General features: G+C 42.5%; 1 protein-coding gene across 1 annotated transcript in view; it reads left to right on the top strand.

The window, feature by feature from the left end:
* Nucleotides 1-18794, top strand: part of ADCY10 (adenylate cyclase 10, soluble) — a gene marked incomplete at its 3' end in the record, with an annotated part of 42864 nt that overhangs the window by 1415 nt on the left and 22655 nt on the right. Inside the window, exons 3-11 of the mRNA XM_008067602.1 lie at nt 1130-1168; nt 1363-1506; nt 3519-3724; nt 5406-5502; nt 10051-10139; nt 12390-12581; nt 14722-14840; nt 15142-15218; nt 17623-17812. Coding sequence (XP_008065793.1) covers nt 1130-1168; nt 1363-1506; nt 3519-3724; nt 5406-5502; nt 10051-10139; nt 12390-12581; nt 14722-14840; nt 15142-15218; nt 17623-17812 — 1153 coding nt within the window. The remainder of the gene's footprint in view (nt 1-1129; nt 1169-1362; nt 1507-3518; nt 3725-5405; nt 5503-10050; nt 10140-12389; nt 12582-14721; nt 14841-15141; nt 15219-17622; nt 17813-18794) is intronic.

Raw genomic sequence — 18794 nt, 5'->3', positions numbered from 1 at the left:
AAAAAAATATATATATATATATATATTTTTTTTTAAGAGGCTGGGTGCAGTGGCTCACACCAGCAATCCCAGTACTTTGGGAGGTCATGGCAGGAGGATTGCTTGAGCACACAAGTTCGAGACCAGCCTGGGCAATATAGTGAGACTTCGTCTCTGTAAATAAATAAATAAGCAAATAAATAAATATTTTTAAAAGCTAGTAGTAGTATAACCCAAGCATATCATTCTTATCTATTCAGACACAATCTTTTAATGATTATTAAGATTATTAATGATTATTAGAGATTGTTATATGAATCGATAAGAATGAGTTATAATTAACTTAGTAATTTGTCTCCTAATAATGAACGCTAAAGTACTTACAGGTAACTGCAAAGTTTGAACCCTTCTCTGCCTGCCATCCTGTTTGCATTGTTAATCTGATCTATTCATGATGAAAAGAGTTTTCTCTGCTAAGGTAAACTCCAGACATGGTGTTTTTTATCAGGCTTTAAGCATCCTAGTAATAGCGTAATGTTACCCACCAGATAAGACATAATTTTCCATAAAAGCAGAAACGATGTCTAATTCCTTTTTGCATCCCATTTGGCACAAGAGGTGCTCAATAAACTCATGCTGGTGCATAACTAAAAGAAAAAGTGTCCATTTATGCCATAAAGTCTCAATAAACAAAAGTTGGTGATCATCAAAATGCCAGTTGACTATGGTTGTGATACCCTCATTTCCTGATTCTTGTCTCTCTCTTCTTGTGAAGTGAATCTTGTCATTCATCCACCTACCTGTGCTCATGCAAGCCCCAGCCTATAACATATTATCGGTTGATAAATCAATCAAAACCCTTCTATTATCGTGGGAGAAGGGCAGCTGTCCTTCATCAGAAACGCCACCTTCCTCTTTACTGTCTTTCCTCTTCACAGAAACAGAGCCTAGACACAATCTGGTTCCACATCCTCATCCTTCCAATGAGACTCAAAGGGTTAAGTGACTTGCTGGGATGGCATCTTTGGTAGAATCCTATTTTCTGTATTGCTGCTCTCTTGACCTAGTTTCTATTCTACGAATGAAGAATGAATTCTTTTACTAGTTTAAGGAATCAGGGTTTGATTTAATGTTTGTTTGTTTTTCTCAGAAGTGTTGATTTTCGGAGGAGACATCCTAAAATTTGCAGGTACAGGGGCCAATTGAAACGGGAGGGGCACGAAAGGAGCGCGGCGGTACCTGTGCTCAAAGGAGCATCCCAGAGAAAGAAGGGCCAGGGGATGGGTGGAGGAGTGTTTGACGAGTACACTTCTGTACAGAGCCCATATAAACAGATGGCTCCCCAGGGCAAGTCAGAAGCCCCCACGTGTCTATCTCTGAAAGGTGACGCACTGCTAGCTCTGTGGAAGGTGGAGCGGAAGCAACTAAAAAACGTGATCACGGTGGTAGTGAAATGCAGCCTGGAGATCCACGGATTGTTTGAGGCCGGAGGGTCCAAAGAAGGCCTGGATATCGGAGTCAAGATAGGTAAGCATTTGAGAGAGAACAGACATCCAGCAGTTGGCACAAAGGCCTTGATTCCTGGAGCATCTCTCTCCTGAAGAGAATAGCAGTGGAACATAGCAGCCCAACCCCTGCATCCGTTGAACTTTGGAATCAGACTGACTAGACTGCATTTTGGCTCCCTCACTTACCAGTTAAGAGAATCTGGGCTCATCATAATAGCCACAGAATAAGCTATTATGAAAAGTAAATGAGTTAGTATAGTACTTGTCACATAGTAACCACTCAACAAAATAGTCTTTATCACCATTCTTGCTGTTGCTGTTATTATATCTTGCTGCTTGTCAAGGTTGTGCAGTATAAAGTAAGATGGAGAGTAGCTTGCCATTCCACAGGTTCAGCAATAATGTGAGACTGGTTAGCCCCCACCTTATAAGAATGTGCCTAGCTGGTCAGCCTGCAACACAGGCTTTATGCAGGGCGTCTTAGGTCATGCATTGAATATAGAAGCAATAACTTCTATTACCATATTGCATTACTGACATTACACACATTACATCATTTTTACTTCACTGTAGTCCCAAGGCATAGACATCATTCTGAGAGGCATCCATGATGGGTAACAGAGTTACAGTTAGTGCTGTTGGTGTTATCTTCTGTCTTACTAAACTTTGTAAAACTGAATTCTGGTGTTGGAGCTGAAAAGCTCATCAGCAGTTATACAACTAGCTGTTTCTCAACTGTTCTTAGCATTTGCTCCCTTTTGATACTATTCAAAAATAAAATATTTTGTTAAAAAGAATCAAAGTCATTATAATACTGAATAATTGTTTCAAGTTAATACCCAGGAAGTCTGGTGTATTATCTTTCTTGAGAATCAGGCGAGCCCAAGCCCGTCATGTGCATGTCAATTAGAGAGGTGGGTTTCAGCACCTTTTAATGAGTCTAAGCATCAGGGTGCTTCAGATGAAAAACAAAATATATATTGATATATAAGCACAGCAGAAAGCAAAGATTAAAAAAACTCATTGTATTATAGTCAGATAAAAGAAATATATATCAAAAAGAAATGTGTATCACTTATAGCTCATTTATATATATTCTGCGTACATGTCACATCTTACAGTATCTGTCTTTTGTTGCTCAAGTATGAAAACCTTATCTCAGCCGGGCATGGTGGCTCAAGCCTGTAATCCCAGCACTTCAGGAGGCCGAGGTGAGGGGATTGCCTGAGCCCACGGGTTTGAGAACAGCCCGGGCAACTTGGTGAGGCCTCATCTCTACAATAAATCAAAAAATTAGCCGGGCATGGTGGTAGCATGTGCCTGTAGTTCCGGCTACTTGGAAGGCTGAGGCGAAAGGATCGCCTGAGCCCAGCAGGTTGATGCTGAGCTGGCCGTGAGTGTGCCACTGCACTCCAGTCTGAGCGACAGAGTGAAACTCCAACTCAAAAAAAAGAAAGAAAGAAAACCTTATCTTCCAACTTGAAAACAGTTAGAGAACCCATCTTTGGGGTGGACACATAACTGTCAGATGCCTATTTCTCTTCCCCCACCCTCTGGGCTGTTGTCTAAAATTCTACCTAAGCAATTCTTTTTAGTCAGAGTCTCCATCTCTGTTAAAATGCAAATTCTCCCTCAAATAGAAGCAGTTTTACTGTAGTTCTCATCAGTATAAATAATTGAGGAAAAGGTAAAGTAACTTTGGGAACTGATAGGGCCATCTAGGGAGATAAATGTCACAGAAAGGTGAAGGAAAGTCTCTCTCATTTTTTATGCATAGGTCTTGAATATTTTGAGTATTACAAATAGAAAGGCAAAAATTAGTGACTAAACTTTCTAGCTTTGGGAGAAGGGGAGTCTTGGAAGGCCTGGGCCTCAAAGATCCATTCTCCAATTCTTACATAAAAATGTGGAAGTGAGATTTTGCTCTGAGAAAGTATAGTCCCACCAAGATGCTGAGCTTTCCAAGAGCCCATGCTCCTAGAAAAGAACCCGGAATTGCTTGCGCAAACCTATTGCTTGTCTTCTTGCCAGGAGTGGCTGCTGGCCACATCAGCATATTGGTCTTTGGAGATGAAACACGCAACTTCTTTCTGGTGACTGGTCAAACAGTGGATGATGTGCGTCATGCACAGGGCATGGCACAGATGAACGATGTCATTTTGTCACAAAACTGCTGGCAGCTCTGTGACCGGAGCATGATAGAAATCGAGAGGATTCCAGGTCAAAGAGCAGCTAAGGTGGGTGTGATGCTGCTGCTGGCAGAAAGTTCTGCCAGAAGAGCCTCAGGGAAGACTGTGTCCGTGAAGCTCCTGGACTGGAGACTGGGAGGGGGTCAGCCTGGGTTAGGCTAAGAAGGCTTTAGTCCAGGACAGCTCCTCTGGGGGGAGCCAAGGGTGGCGAGCTCAAGGAGGAAATGATTAGGCTGTGGGTACTGAGGATGTGGGATTTGAGTACTGAAGCCTTTTGAGGGGCTAGTGACCTTGCTTAAGGAACAGGAAGGGGCTGCCGACTCCTCCAAGAGCAGAGGAGAGCGGCTTTGAGTGCTGCCATTGGCCCTCACTTTCTCTCTCCAACACCCTCCTAACCCAGGGCGAGGGATTACTGAGGGTAAGGAATGGAGGTGAACACATGCAGAAAAGTTTAGTGAGGCAAGAGAGACTTCTCCCATGGCTCTGCCTCGCAGAAAACACTCAGGTTAAGCTGAAGCTTGACTATATGCAGAACTGTCCCTGGGCTATGACTGTGCTTTGAGGGTATGAACAAGAAGGAGAGCTGTGCTGCTAAATGAGCCAGAGGAATAGGACTGCATGGCAGAAAGGAGGAAAAGAAGGAGGAGCCATGGAGATGCCAGCAAAGATGGGTAGCACTCCTACACAAATGCATCAGTCTTCTCCCTCCCCACCACTCGCAATCTTCCAGCAAGACATATCCAGGCCTATGACCTAGCTGGCTCATAACAAATAGCCCTTTCCCATCTTCTTCAATCATTCTACCTTTAGCAGTTGTCTTAATTTTGAATTCATTTCAGACTGACAGAAAAGTTGTCAAATAATATAGTTTCCATACATCTATCACTCAGCTTCCCCTAATGTTAACATCTTACATAACCAGAGAACAATGGTCAAAGCCAGTAAATTAACATTGGGCCAATACTATTCACTAATTAAAGATCTTATTTGAATTTCTCTAGTTTTCCCATGAATGTCCTTAGTGGAATGTCCCAGGATTCTGTGTATGATCTCTTGTTGCATTCTGCGGTTATTTTTTACTTAGTCTTCTGCAGTCTGTAAGTCTTTCCTTGTTTGTTATGCCTTTACACTTGAGAGGAGTGTTGATCAGTTATTTTGTGGAATTCTCCCCACTTAATTTTGTCTGATTTTTTTCATTATTGGACTAAGTTTATGCATTTTTTTGGCAAGAATACCACAAAAACGAAGGTATGCCATTCTCAGTGTATCATACAATGGGGTTCATCACTTTGCTATGTCTTATTACTGGTGATATTCCTAATACCTTTTGGGGCATCAGCATCCTTTGTCCTTTAATCTTTATAAGAAAGAAATTGTAGACAGTTTAATGTGACTTTAGTTTAATTAAAATTTTATGAAGGAAAAAAGTCAGGAAAAGTTCTGAGGGTGGAAAAGTATAAATGTGCCCCCTGGAATGGCCCTCTATGTACCTATGCTCAACATTGAGATCTGAGTGAATATTGTAACTGGAAAGACTTTTTAAATTTCCAATGTAAAATTTCAATTTTAAAAATTGAAGGCCTTTAGTATTTAATTATTCCAATCCCGTTACCATTTTGTAGACATTCAAAAGCATACTCCCTGCCTTTTTGCTGAAAAATTATACTCCAAGGACTAAATAACCCTTAGAATAACTGAAAACTTCTCACTATTTTATTTTTTTTTTTAGCTTAGCTTCTTAAAACTACCGTCTTCATTTAAGTTTGATAAATTTTTCACAAGATGTATGGCCTTCATGGAACATTATCCTTCTGGTGACCACAAAAGTAAGTACCCTCCAAGAACAAGAGCCTTTGCCTCTACGGTGGTCAGTAGGGCCTTATACCAATGCCAACAGCCCCACCACCAGTGGCTGGACCCCTCAGCACAGCCCCCAGTTCTTACCAGCACACAGAGGGGTCTCAATTCCCATTTCCCAGAACAGCGGTTCTAAGCGCAGCCCTTCTCGTGCCCATCACCCCTCCCGAGGCACTGACTTCCTTCCTTCATCTTCCAAGCATCCACAAGTCTCCCCCAGGATGAAAGAAAAAAATAAAGCTTCTTTGAATCCTATTTTCCCCTCCTCAATTTTACCAGTACACTTATCAGAAGAGTAATCTTCTACATTTATTTGTACCTGTTCTTGTATCCCTTCATTTGCTTGTTCACCCAATAAGTACTGCTTACAAGCCCCTCGGGGTCTGCTCACCCGCCAGTCTTCCCCCTGACATCTAGTTTCTACTTTCGTCCCCTCCTGTCTATTGAGATTGTTTATGTTGAGGCCACTAGTGACCATTAACCTGCCTAACCAAGTGACCTCTTCTCAGTTCCACCCTAGGTGGTTGGCCTTAGCTTACTTGCTTTTCCTGGACACTACTTCTTTTTCCTTGGGTCCAAGAGTCTTCTTTCTGGTTTTACTTTTATACCCTCAATTCACCTATTCTCAGTGCCCTTTGCTTAGCTTCCTTACCAGTTCTTTTTTTTTTTTTTTTTTTTTTGGAGTTGGACTTGGAGTCTCAATCTTGTCACCCAGACTGTAGTCTTAAATACATTAATGTTTGTTTTATGGCTCAGAAAATCATCTATATTGGCAAATGTCTTTTGTGCACTTAAAAAGACTGCATATTTGGATGTTTTTTAGTTGTCATAGTCATGGTGGTATATCTAGTCCATTTTATTCCATCTTGACTGTAAGTAGAAGTTTAATTACTTTTTTTTTTGATTCAGAGTCTCACTCTGTCGCCCCAGGTTGGAGTACAGTGGCACACTCATGGCCACTGCAGCCTTGACCTGCTAGGATTAGGTGATCCTCTGCCTCAGCCTTCCAAGTAGCTGGAACTATAGACCCATGCCACCACATCCGGCTAGTTTTTGTGATTTATTGTAGAGACGAGGTCTCAACAAATTGCCCAGACTGGTCTCGAACCCCCAGGCTCAGACATTCCTCTTGCCTCAGCCTCCAAAAGTGCTGGGATTACAGGCTGAACCACCGCACCTGGCCCCTTCCTATTTCTTAAATGTTGGTGACTTCAGGGATCTGTCCTTGACCTTGTAGTCGTCTCTTCTCATGTCTTGGTGAAACGTTTATTCATGCTTAATTGCCATATGACTAGTGTGAGCAAGTGAGAAGTGCAACACACAGCATGTAATAAGGAAGCACCCAATCTTCGGGGACTGCAAGTCGCTTGCCTCACCCAAGTCCTGGTCTTAACTGCCAGAATTTAGCCCAGTCTTTTGTCCTGAACTGCAGGACAGATTTTTGTCCTGAATTCAGAGGGGAAAAAACTGTCTATAGGCCATCTTCTCTGAATATCAGATAGGTACCCAACATTCACACATCTAAACTTTAGCTACCTATCCCTCCCTAAAACGTCATCCAAACCAGACACCTCAGAAAATCTTTGAAGAGGAACATCTCTTCCTCATCATGCATGTACAATTCTTGAATATTTTGAATATTACTAATAGTAGATTATACTTTTAAAAACCTGCAGTAGGTCATGGGACGTGGTTGTGGGGGCACTGTAGGAATGTTGATTAGGAAAGGCCAAGAACTGCAGATGTTCCAGAGATGGAGGAGGAAGCCCAAAGCTCTCCTTGAGCTTTACTCACCCCATCTCCCAGGTACTAATGGTACCATCTATAAAAGGTTTCTTCAGCCTATTTTGATCACTACAAGGCAATGCAATTCTGATGCTAACTACCTAGAGTCAGTGCAAGATTTCATAGGCTGAGTCCTGTGCAAACTTCCCTCACTTCAGACACTGGCTGCAAGTTTTGGGATTCCCAGGTTACTTGCACTTCTGACCAACAGCCTACAAATTTGGGTATTTCTTTAATACGCTCAGGCTCAGTAATTCACTAAAATGACTCCCAGAACTCAGCCAAGTGTTACACTTATGATTATTGTTTTATTATAAAAGATACCTATCAGGATCAGCCAAATAAAAAGACTGATAGGGTGGGGTTTGGGAAGGTCCCAAACAGAAAGCTTCCTTGTCCTCAGGAAGCATCACCTGCCTGGCATCGAGTATGATTACCATTCAGAGAAGCTCACCTGAGCTTCAGGTGTTCAGAGTTTTTATTGGGGTTTCATTAACTAGACACGATTGATTGAACTCAATCTCCAGCCACTAGTCCCTCCTCAGATGTGGAGAGATTAGGTTAATATCACACGTCTCAAAGTCTCAACCCTGTTGTCACATGATTGATCTTTGTGGCCAGCCACCAAGCTGTAAACTCAGGTGTGGTTCAAACAGTCCACCGTGAGTAACATAGACTCCTATTCCTCAGGAAATTCTGAAGATTTAAAGTTGAACTCTCAGGAACCTGGAACAAAGAGAGCTAAATTGTTCACTATCTAACAGGCACATATCTCTTCATAATCATTGCCATTATAATGGTCCAGGCCTTTACAACTGCTCCCTTCTCCTGAACTCCTTGCCTCCTCCATTGCCATTCACTGTCATTTCTTCTTCACCTTAGTACTCACAAAGGAAACCAGTCAGGCTGGAGTCTTCACAGTCCTTTAACATGCCATGTTCATTCTTGACTTGCTCTGGTAGGCATGCCCACCTCAATCCTTCTAGTAAAATGCTATAAGTCATTCAAGATCCAGTTAAATCCCTACTTCTCCTATGAAGTTTTTTGTTTGTTTGTTTGTTTTGTAACTTTTAATTTTTTTATTTTAAAGATGTGAGGTACAATTCAGGGTTAGGTCAGAGTAGGTATACAAATGTTCATTATGCAGATACCCCTGTTGATAAGGCATGCCCCCCCTTCCCCAGGCAGACTCCCACTACAGCCAACCCTGCTTCCCTGCCCCCCTTCCAGCAGTTTCCTGCTACTGCCAATCCTTTTCTTATAATATTACAATAATTGTTCAAGGTCCGCTTATGAATGAGAACATGTGATACTCAGTTCTTTGTTTCTGTGAAAGATCACTCAATATTATAGACTCTAAGTCCATCCAGGTTGCTATGAAGTTCATGATTTTGTTCTTCTTTATGGCTACATAATATTCCATCGTGTATATGTACCACATTTTTTTAATCCAGTCCTCTTTTGAGGGGCAGCACAGTTGGTTCCACATTCTTGCTACTGTGAACAATGCTGTGATAAACATATGTGTGGGGGTATCTTTTCCGTGGAGTTATTTGAGTTCCGCTGGGTATATTTCCAGTAGGGGGATTGGGGGGATGTATGGAAGGTCGATTTTTAGATCTTTTAGGAATCGCCACACTGTTTCCCACAGAGGCTGTACTAGTTTACACTCCCACCAACAGTGTAAAAGTGTTCCCTTTTTGCTGCATCCTCTCCAGCATCTGTTGTTATTGATGACAGCCATCCTGACTGCTGTGGTCTTTTCTAATTAAACCAGCTCATATTGAGCACTGCTTCCTCTGAGGATCTGGACCTTATAACTATTAGCTCATTTTGGTCTAGCTACTTTTGCTTTTCTATTTAACTTTTCCACACATATTACATTTGAATGTCCAGTGAGACAGTAAGTGCCTCAAAGGAAAAGTCCACGTTTCCTAATTACCTGTTTATATTCATACAGTGCTTAGCGTGGTGTTTTGAATACACTAAGTGAGCAATAAGTGCTTTCAAAATTAAATTTGCTTCGTATTTATATCCCTTCCAGACTTCATTTTTTATTTTTTATTTCATTTTCCCACATTATTATTTTCTTCCCTGCTGAAAACCTCTCATCATTTCTCTCTCCCTTATTTTTTTTATTTCTTCAAGCTTATTCCTTTCATCTCTTGCCAGTCTATTCTAGAGCATGCAACTATCAACCATTAAAGTAAAGGGAACCACAGAGATAATGAAACCCAAATGCTTTTTCCCAGGTGAGGAAATAGGAGGCAACCAGGGCAATGAAGTGACTTGTCCAAGGTCACACAATTAGTTGGTGTCAAGTTTGGGATCAGAGGCCAGTCTTCTGACTCTTACCATTGCTACTCTTCCAACTCTATCATCCTCTCATTCTGTCACCATGCTGCTCTATTGTCAACCGTCACTTGTTCACTCCCATCTCTTGTGGCAGCAGTTTTAGGTTAAGACCAGAGGTGAAAACCTCCCAAAGCATGATAACAATGAGGACAGGGTTTTGAGCTACATGCAACTGAATTTTGGGAAGCCCACAACCTCTAAGAGCTCCTCTTTGAATTTCCCTTGGCCTTTTTGTCCACTAGGCATCCTAGAGTCTCCAGCTGAACTGTGAGAACAGGACTACTGCCCAAGGGAATGGGTATGGGGAGCCCCCTCTCTCTAACACTGCAGAGCCAAGTCTCCTTTTCTGAGCCTACCCTCCACTTCTATCCTTGTAGACCTCCTGAGGCTTGCGTGCACACTGAAGTCTACTCCTGAACTGGAATTGTCCCTACAAAAGTATGTGATGGAAAACATTTTGAAGCAGGTATTTCCATAACTGAATTTGTTGACTTTTGGTATGTCAGGGATCTTGAACAGCTGGAAAGATTTTTTAAAAAACCCAAGAAGCTAGAAAAATATTCCATTGAAATAAAAATACATTCTCTATATTCAGGTGACTATAAAATATGTTGTTCAAATCAGGATAATTTTAAGAGTTAAAGAGGGCATTATTCATAATTATACTGTGGTAACAGGCATAAACTAGGTCTGTGTGGCCTTATATAACTGGGCAAGCAAGAACTGTTGCAAGCATATAAGAACATATGGTCACCCTTTCTACATGCCACATGGCAGAAAGCTATCTGTGGATGAATGTTGGTACACTATTTCCCTAAGTCACTTATAGCTTACATTTTTTAGATTTAACAATACAGGTAATTAGAATACTCTGAGCTACTGCCACCCCCGCCCCCAGAGTTTTCTCTTTTTATTCTTTTAGGTCTGGGTTCTCTCAAATATACTAATCCATGTGAATTATGCCTATTTCTTAGCACTCACCATATGCCAGTCACTCTGCTGTTTTGTGTATTTACTTTTCACAGTCTTTTGGGAGATATTTTTAATCTCCATCTTATATATAAGAAAACTGGGACCCAGAAGAATACTAGAAGCTTTCCCAAAGTTGTAAAGTAAAAGGTATAGCAAGGGTTTGAACCCTGGTCGGTCTGAATCCTACAATTTGTGATCAGGCTATGCACCTCTCTAATATATGCCTGCTCGGATCCTAAATCTCATCAACATGCAGTACGTCCTGGAGGAAATCTTTGTAAAACAAGCCTGACCAGTGGACAGCTGCCTTCTAGTGTGGATTGAAGGGGTGTCCAAGTGCATCCTTTCACCTCCAGCCCGGTGTAAAAGCATTCCTTCTAGTGCCTGCAACTGTTTGACTCTTCGTGGTTTTTGAGGCTTGTGAAAGTCATCCCCTGCTCCCCTCCCTGCCTCTGAGAGATATTACCCATGATGCTTCTTTAGTTTCCATGAGCTGGGAGCAAGGGCTACAGCACTGGGATAGAAGATGGACCCTGGAAGTCACTGGGGAAATTGTGGGTGGGAATAATGAATACTTGGTGAAAAGGCACAGCAAAAGGGCAGAAAGGAGGCAAAGACAACCTTCCACAACTTCCCCAAGGCTGGCCCTTGCGCCTAAACAACAGAGGTCTTTAAAGATACTGTGGTCCTCTTTTCTAAGCCAAAGCTCAGAACACCTGGTCTGACAGGATAATGTTTAAACTATGTGTGAATTTATTTGAAAAAAAATTTAAAACCTGCATTGCACTAGTTAGTTAGAAATTATTAATTGAGCTTTTATAAAGAATAGAATTCCATTAATCCAGGACCATCCGGGGCAGTTAGGAAGTATGGCTGCATTATTTTCTACACCAGGTCCTTCTTTCATCTAGAAGATGTGTTTCACATAGTCAGTCTGATACTTCTGTGCTATTTGGGGGAGAAAGTGTAATGGTCTTTCCTCATAGGTTTGCTGTGTACTTAATTTTACCAAATTCAGGGAGGATGATTAGCAGGGATAATTTGGGGCATTCTCCTTACTTTCCCCTGTGCCTGTTGTGGGTAAATTTGGAGAGAAGAGGGGAGCTAACTGAAATACAGCACCCCAGAGAGTAGAATGATGTGGTGGGTGGAACATTGGACTAAGAGTCTGGAGATCTGGGTTCTCATTTGCTTTTGTCTCCTCATGTGTCCTTGGGAAAGTTGTGTTACTTCTCCATGCCTTGGTTACCTAATTGGTAAAATGGGGCTAATAATGCTGATTTTATTTTATTTGAAGACAGAGTAGGATAGAATGTGAAAATATTCCAGATGGTACCAGTCTATGAAAATGTAAGGTTGAGTTATATAGCATGCTATTCATATCCCTAAACTGTAAAAACAAGAAAGCCAAAAGGAACAGCAGTTATTTCTCTTACTGTGATAGCTCATATTGGCATGAGGGCGCTAGCAGTTGGGATAATGGCGTGGTTGTGGCCCAAAATCAGTAAGTGTGTTAAGTCCCCATTGGAAGAGATGAATTTTGATTTCGTTTCCATCTGCTTGACTTTGGGTGTACTGGCTCTGCCATGTTGTACCTCGCACATTCTCTTAACTCCAGCTTCCCCAGAGAATCTCAAAAGTTTACCTTCTTCCCAGTAGTGATTTTGGGTATAGGGTGGGGGTGGTGGAAGGAGGGACTCATTGCCAAGGACTCATCCACAGAAAGCTGATCTTTATCTTGCAGATTGGCGACAAGCATCTCCGGGGATATTTGTCTGAGCTTCGCCCAGTGACGATTGTGTTTGTGAACCTGATGTTTAAAGAGCAAAACAAAACAGAGGTCATAGGCTCAGTCATTCATGACACCTGTGTGCACATTAATTCTGTCCTGAAAGTCTTCCACGGTCAAATCAATAAAGTCTTCATGTTTGACAAGGTAAATGTGAAGATAACCAATAGCTTGAGGTTAACATCCATGACCAAGCACGTTGGTGAGATGGAAGGAATAGATACTAGAACTTGAACCTAGAAGTATCCATCTTTCTTTATACTTATAGTAGTTTATGTGGTGGGCATGTCACCTATTCTGTGCCAGGCATTGTTCTCAACACTTTACAAATGTTGACTCATTTCGTCTTCATGACTCACCTAAGGGGAGGAGGCTCTGATTATCTAAGGGGCTCTGATTATCCTCATTTTACAGATGAGGACTCTGAGGTAGAGATGAGGACACTGAAAAAAGGTGAGATTAAGTTTTGCTCATGATCATTCAGCTAGTAAGTAGAGGACTGGGATCCAAACCCAAGTAGTCTCCCCTCTCAGTCTGAGCTCACTATGCTGGACTACCACTCTCTACACATGTTCTCCAGCCCAGCGAATGACATATTTCCCAGGGATTTTACATCAGGAGTTAGTAACCCTCACACCCCAGAAACATACTTTCATTAAGTCCCATCCACCAGCCAATACCTCCCTTTTATTTTCATCCTTGGCAGGGAGGGGGCTTACTTCCAGCTCCCAAGTGTTTTTACTCTGTTCCTAATCAGTTCAAAGAAAAATGACGTGATAAATGCCCACAGAAGTGTTCCTGAGAATTGATTCCCCATGTTAGGTGTTTCTGTGTGTTAGAGCAGAGCACTTAATTACTGCCCCACATCCACTCACTCACTAGGCATTTGTCAGCGTTTCAGAGAAGGCCAAAAGCTAGAGTCGGGTGGCAGAGATGGGCAACTCACACACTGCCACAGGGATAGGCAGGAAGCCCTGCCTCTGGATGAGAAACACTCACTCCATTTTCTGAGAATTCTGAGCAGGATGACTTCCAGCCTGGTGCCCTCCAGTACTTTCTTCAATATTTGTTCATGAGTATCATAAGAAAAGAGCATCGATTCTACAAAAACAGTCTTCAGTGTCTTACAGACATGGTTCCAACAATTTCTAGTTGTGTGACCTTAGTCAGTCATCGAACTTCTTAGCCCTGGATTATTCCTCTTTGAATGGGGATAGTGTTTGCCTCAAGTGATTGTGGGAAGTTGTAAACAATGTAACACGTGTGAAGCACTTACTGGGACACCTGTCTCATAAGTCAGCACCTAGTGAATGCAAGCTGCCAGAGGAAGCCAAATGCTCACCTTGCCAAGCCACCATGTACATTTAAAGGCAAAGCAGATCCTGTGGTGTTCCCAAGGGGGTTGCATATCTGGAATCAGGGCTTTCCCCTCACGTCAAGACAGAGTGCAGCCCCGTTTAGGATCTGACACAACCAAATTCTTTGCAGAGAGTTGAAGAAATTGGGATATTTTAGTGTTCATTTGCACTTCCTCAAAATAGAATACATTAAAAACTCAAATTTTTAACCCATCAGCCTTTATTCACCGTGCCCTTTTCTAACAGAGAACAGCATCTGACTGAGGTCATTTGTAAGTGACTGATACTACGAACGCCAAGCTTTAGAGTTTCATCTTTGCTTGGGACAGTTAGCTTTATGCCAAGAAAACCTATTTCCAGCCTAAGCCTTTATCCCCAAGAATAATGACAACATCTGAAAAGTACTTTCTAGTTCACAAAGTCTTTATAGTTCACAAAATCTATAACATTAATTGTTTTAGTAGCCAAAAACACCCCAGCAGGTCTATATTATATCCATATTCAGACTTTGTGTAATTGACTTACCCAGGCATCCAAAGTCAGGAAGTGGCTGTGAACACAGACGTTCTGATTCCAAAACTGAGGCCTCACCCCCTGCTCTGCGCTGCTGCTCCATAGACTTAAACTTGAAACATGAGACCCGGGTCCCAGGACAGAGCAGACAGAAGAGTGTACACACACAGCTTAGCACTGTTCATGAACTCTGGAGCAAAAGCAAACCCTTCTCAAGCGCTCAAGCTCTACACTTGAGGATGCACTCGAAGTGATTGTAGTTTACTAAAAATCAAGTAGGTGTGAGAGAAGTCATGATGAAACCTGATTCAGAAAGTGAAGACTGCTGCCCACCCTCCCCTCCTTCGGGCCTCTTGGCTGGTCCGGTGGGAAGCTCACCATCCACCAACTGTGCTTGCTGGCTCTTTCCCTCACAGGGCTGCTCCTTCCTATGTGTCTTTGGTTTCCCCGGAGAAAAGGCACCTGATGAGGTTGCTCATGCTCTGGAAAGTGCTGTGGATATCTTTGACTTCTGCTCTCAGGTCCACAAAATCCAGTGAGTATTGCCCCTAACCCTACCCAGGGGTCCTGTCCCTTTGGAAGGAGAAGAGAGGAAGGTGCACAGGGAACAGGAAAGGAGGAGTGGGATGAAGAACTTAATTTTGGGCCTCAAACTGTCCCTCCTTCACAGCTACAGGCCAGGCACAGCATCTGACTGAAGCTAATTACAGTGGGTAGAGAACTACATCTGGAAAATCCCTTCCCACCCTCCCCATTCTCCATGTCCCCGCCCTCTCCACCTCTCCACGCTCATTGTCTTTCTCTCTTTCCCCACAATTCTCTTCTCCTGGCACTAGCACTGTGTCCATTGGCGTGACCAGAGGGACCGTCTTCTGTGGGATCGTGGGACACACCGTAAGACACGAATACACAGGTGTGCCGAGCCGGCTCTGCTCCACTTTTCTTTCAGCAAACACAGGGCCTGACAACTGGGCTTCAGGCGAGGAGACGCCAAAATAAGTGAGACACGGCCCTGTCCGCAGAAAGTCTGTTGTCTTCCAGATGAAACCAAGCCATATAGCTTTGTCCACCGACAGTGCAATGCTTGCAACGTGTGCATTTCTGGTGCTGTGCATGAGTATAAGAAATATGTAACCATGGGAGGGGAGCAGCAGGAGGCTAAGTGCTCATAAAATGAGGGGCTTTTGTAATTTCCTGTTAACATTATTTTTAATGTTTGTTTTAGAGGCAGGGCCTCACTCTATTTCCCAGGATAGATTACAGTGGCATGACCATAGCTCACTGCAGCCTCGAACTCTTGAGCTTGGAGCAATCCTCCTTCCTCAGCCTCCTGAGTAGCTGGGACTACAGGTCATACCACCATGCCTGGCTAATTTTTGTAGAAATGAGGGTCTTACTATGTTGCCCAGGCTGATCTTGAACTCCTGGCCTCAAGTGATCTTCCACCTTGGCCTCCCAAAGTGCTGGAATTATAGGCATGAGCCATCATGCCCAGTGACTTCCTGTTAACATTAAACAGTTGCTCCTCTAAATTTCTGGAATTGGTTAGGACTGCTTCTTAACAATTACGAATATTGACTTACTGGAAAATAACGGTACTCTCAAAAGAGAGTGGTTGTACACAGATGTTTTCTCCAGATTTCATGTCTCTTTTTTTTTTGTTTGTTTGAGTCAGAGTCTCACTCTGTCACCCAGGCTGGAGTGCAGTGGCACACTCAAGGCCTCAGGGCCACAGCAACCTCGACCCGCTGGGCTTAGGCGATCCTTCCTCCTCAGCCTTCCAAGTAGCTGGATCTACAGGCATGCACCACCACTTTATTATCAAGACGAGGTCTCGCCAAGTTGCCCAGGCTGGTCTCAAACCCATGGACTCAGGCAATCATCTCATCTCTGCCTCCCAAAATACTGGGATTACAGGTGTGAGCCACCACAACCGGTTCATGTCTCCTTCTATTACTTCCCTCTTCAATCCTAATAGAGTTTGAGATTTTTAGCAATAATACACCTAAAATACTGAATACATGTAAAGTACTGAAATAGTTATGACTGAAGTGATACAATACCTGAGATTTTCTCCAAAAGTAGGCTGGGCACAGAGGCTTATCCCTGTAATCCCAGAACTTTGGGAGACCAAGGCAGGAAGATTGCTTGAACCCAGGAATTTGAGGCCAGCTTGGACAACATTGCAAGACTTTGTCTCTATAAAAAATTTTAAAAATTTAAAAATTAGCGAGACCTGGTGGCATGTTCCTGTAGTCCCAGCTGCTTGGGAGGCTAAGGCGGAAGAATCACCTGAGCCCGGGATTTCAAGGTTGAGATGATCTGTGAATGTGCCACCCCACTCCTGGGCGACAGAGGAGACCCTGACTCAAAAAACCAAACCAAATCAAACCGAAAAAAGGATACAGGGTGGGGAGCAGGTGGAGGTAAGGAGTGGGTAGGATTGACCATCCGTGAGCAGCTTGTTGGGATGGGTTGATGTGTATAGGGAAATTCATGATATTATGTTTTATTATATGATCAAATTTCTCCATAATTATCAGTTAAAACAATAATATCTTGATCAGAAGTACTCACATTTATGTTAAAGCGAAACATTTACTACCTCATTCGTAGTAGTATTAATTGAGGACTTGCAAGCAGCCAGGTGCCGTTCAACATGATAAACATGTATGAACCATTAGTCTTCATAATCCACCCTCTGAGATGGGTACTAGTATCTTTTCCATTTTATAGCTTAAGAAACTGAGGCATGAAGATTTAATTTGTCCAAGTAATTTGCACATAGTAGTTAGAGGTAAAGCTGGCGTTTAAACCTGCACAGTCTGGCTTAAGAGTCTGTGTGCTGCCATATATTGCCCCTTAAAATTTCCCCTAAATCAATCCTCCACACACACCCTTCCAACCTCATTTACTAACCCTTAAGAAATCACCAAATGAAGGTTCGTTCCTTCACAGGAGCATGCAGATACAATCCTGTGCTTCATTTGAGGCTAAGAACCCCAGGCCAAGCTCATGCTTGTCCACCCCAAAATACCAGCAACACCTTACCTGAGAGCCCTCCATGCTGTGGCCACCCCACTTACAGAGCCCTCTCCACATCTGAGTCCCTTCCACCTCTGTGCAGATTCTCCCTGAATATTTTTTTTAATAGCTACTGGCTGAATATGGGTTGTTAAAGTCTAGACTCATATGTCATTCATCAGAGGCAAATGGAGCAAAGAATAAAAGGCTATTTGGGGACAGTATGTCTCAGCTTATATTTAGTTCAGTTGCTGTTATTCCTCTGATTTTTGACTTTCTCCTTCTTGTTATAGTCATTGGTCAAAAAGTCAACATAGCTGCCAGGATGATGATGTGCTACCCTGGAATTGTGACCTGTGACTCCGTCACTTACCATGACAGCAAACTACCAGCCTACTTTTTTAAAGAGCTTCCAAAGAAATTCATGAAAGGTGTTGCAGATTCTGGACCAGTCTATCAGTGTTTGGACCTCCATGAGAAAGTGTGAGTGAGGGCACTGATTTTGCTGTGTTCTTCAATAAAGTAGTCGGAGAATTATGATAGCAAAGCAATCTGTCATGCATTTGAGATCGAAGCCAGCTCACTACATTGAAATCTATTCTTTCTAAAAACCAAGCTTCAAGATCCTTCATCTTTCCTCCAATTTACTAATACTGTAGCATGGCAGAAGATCCCATTCTTTCCTCAGGCCTGAGATTCTGAGGGTGATTCTTCAAAGATTATACAATCAGAACAAAGAATCCACCCTTTTGAGTATCTATTTGCACCAAGGTGGACCCAATCACCAATCATTAAATATTTACTGATTATGCCAACTTTATGCACAGACACTGTTAAAAGAGTATAAGACATTATTTCTCTTCTAGCTCTTTAGTGAAATACATTCCCCCAAAGTCCAGCTTAGATGTGTGAGTATCACTTCGAAGCTTAAAAATCCTTCAATGACGTCCAGTCATTTTCATGAGAATGTTCAAATTCCTTGCAACGAATACAAGGTAAAACCACCTAGCTTTCCAACCCCGTCACCTCTTGCACCCCCTCCTCAGGGTGTTAATGTAGGTTGTCCTCACCACCACACAACCCGCCCTGTTCTACTGGGAAGACCACAGGTCTTTGCGAAACCCAGGTCACACGTTTCATAGACATTTCTCTATGAATCCCCCATCACAACTGGACAGTGAAGCTTTTTCCTCTACAACAATGCCTTTGTTAGAGCATTCGTCACACTATATCCTGGTTAGTGACTTGATATGCTTTTCACTTATTACGCCGTGTGATCTTTGATGATACTAGTTATTTCTTGTTCATTCTTCTATTCAAGTGCTTGGTTCATAGTAGGTCCTCAATAATGATGAATAAATGAATACACGAATAGGGTGGAAAACAGAAAACTGTTCCTCTTTATATTAGCAAGCTAGAATTTCTCAGCATTCAAGGGTCAAATAATAGAACCGGGGTGTCTGGT

This window comes from Carlito syrichta, unplaced genomic scaffold, assembly GCF_000164805.1.
Source record: "Carlito syrichta isolate Samal-C Ts95f unplaced genomic scaffold, Tarsius_syrichta-2.0.1 Scaffold309719, whole genome shotgun sequence".
NCBI classification, from domain to species: domain Eukaryota; kingdom Metazoa; phylum Chordata; class Mammalia; order Primates; family Tarsiidae; genus Carlito; species Carlito syrichta.
The sequence above is the reverse complement of the archived record's forward strand: the minus strand, read 5'-3'. Positions and strand labels throughout refer to the sequence as shown.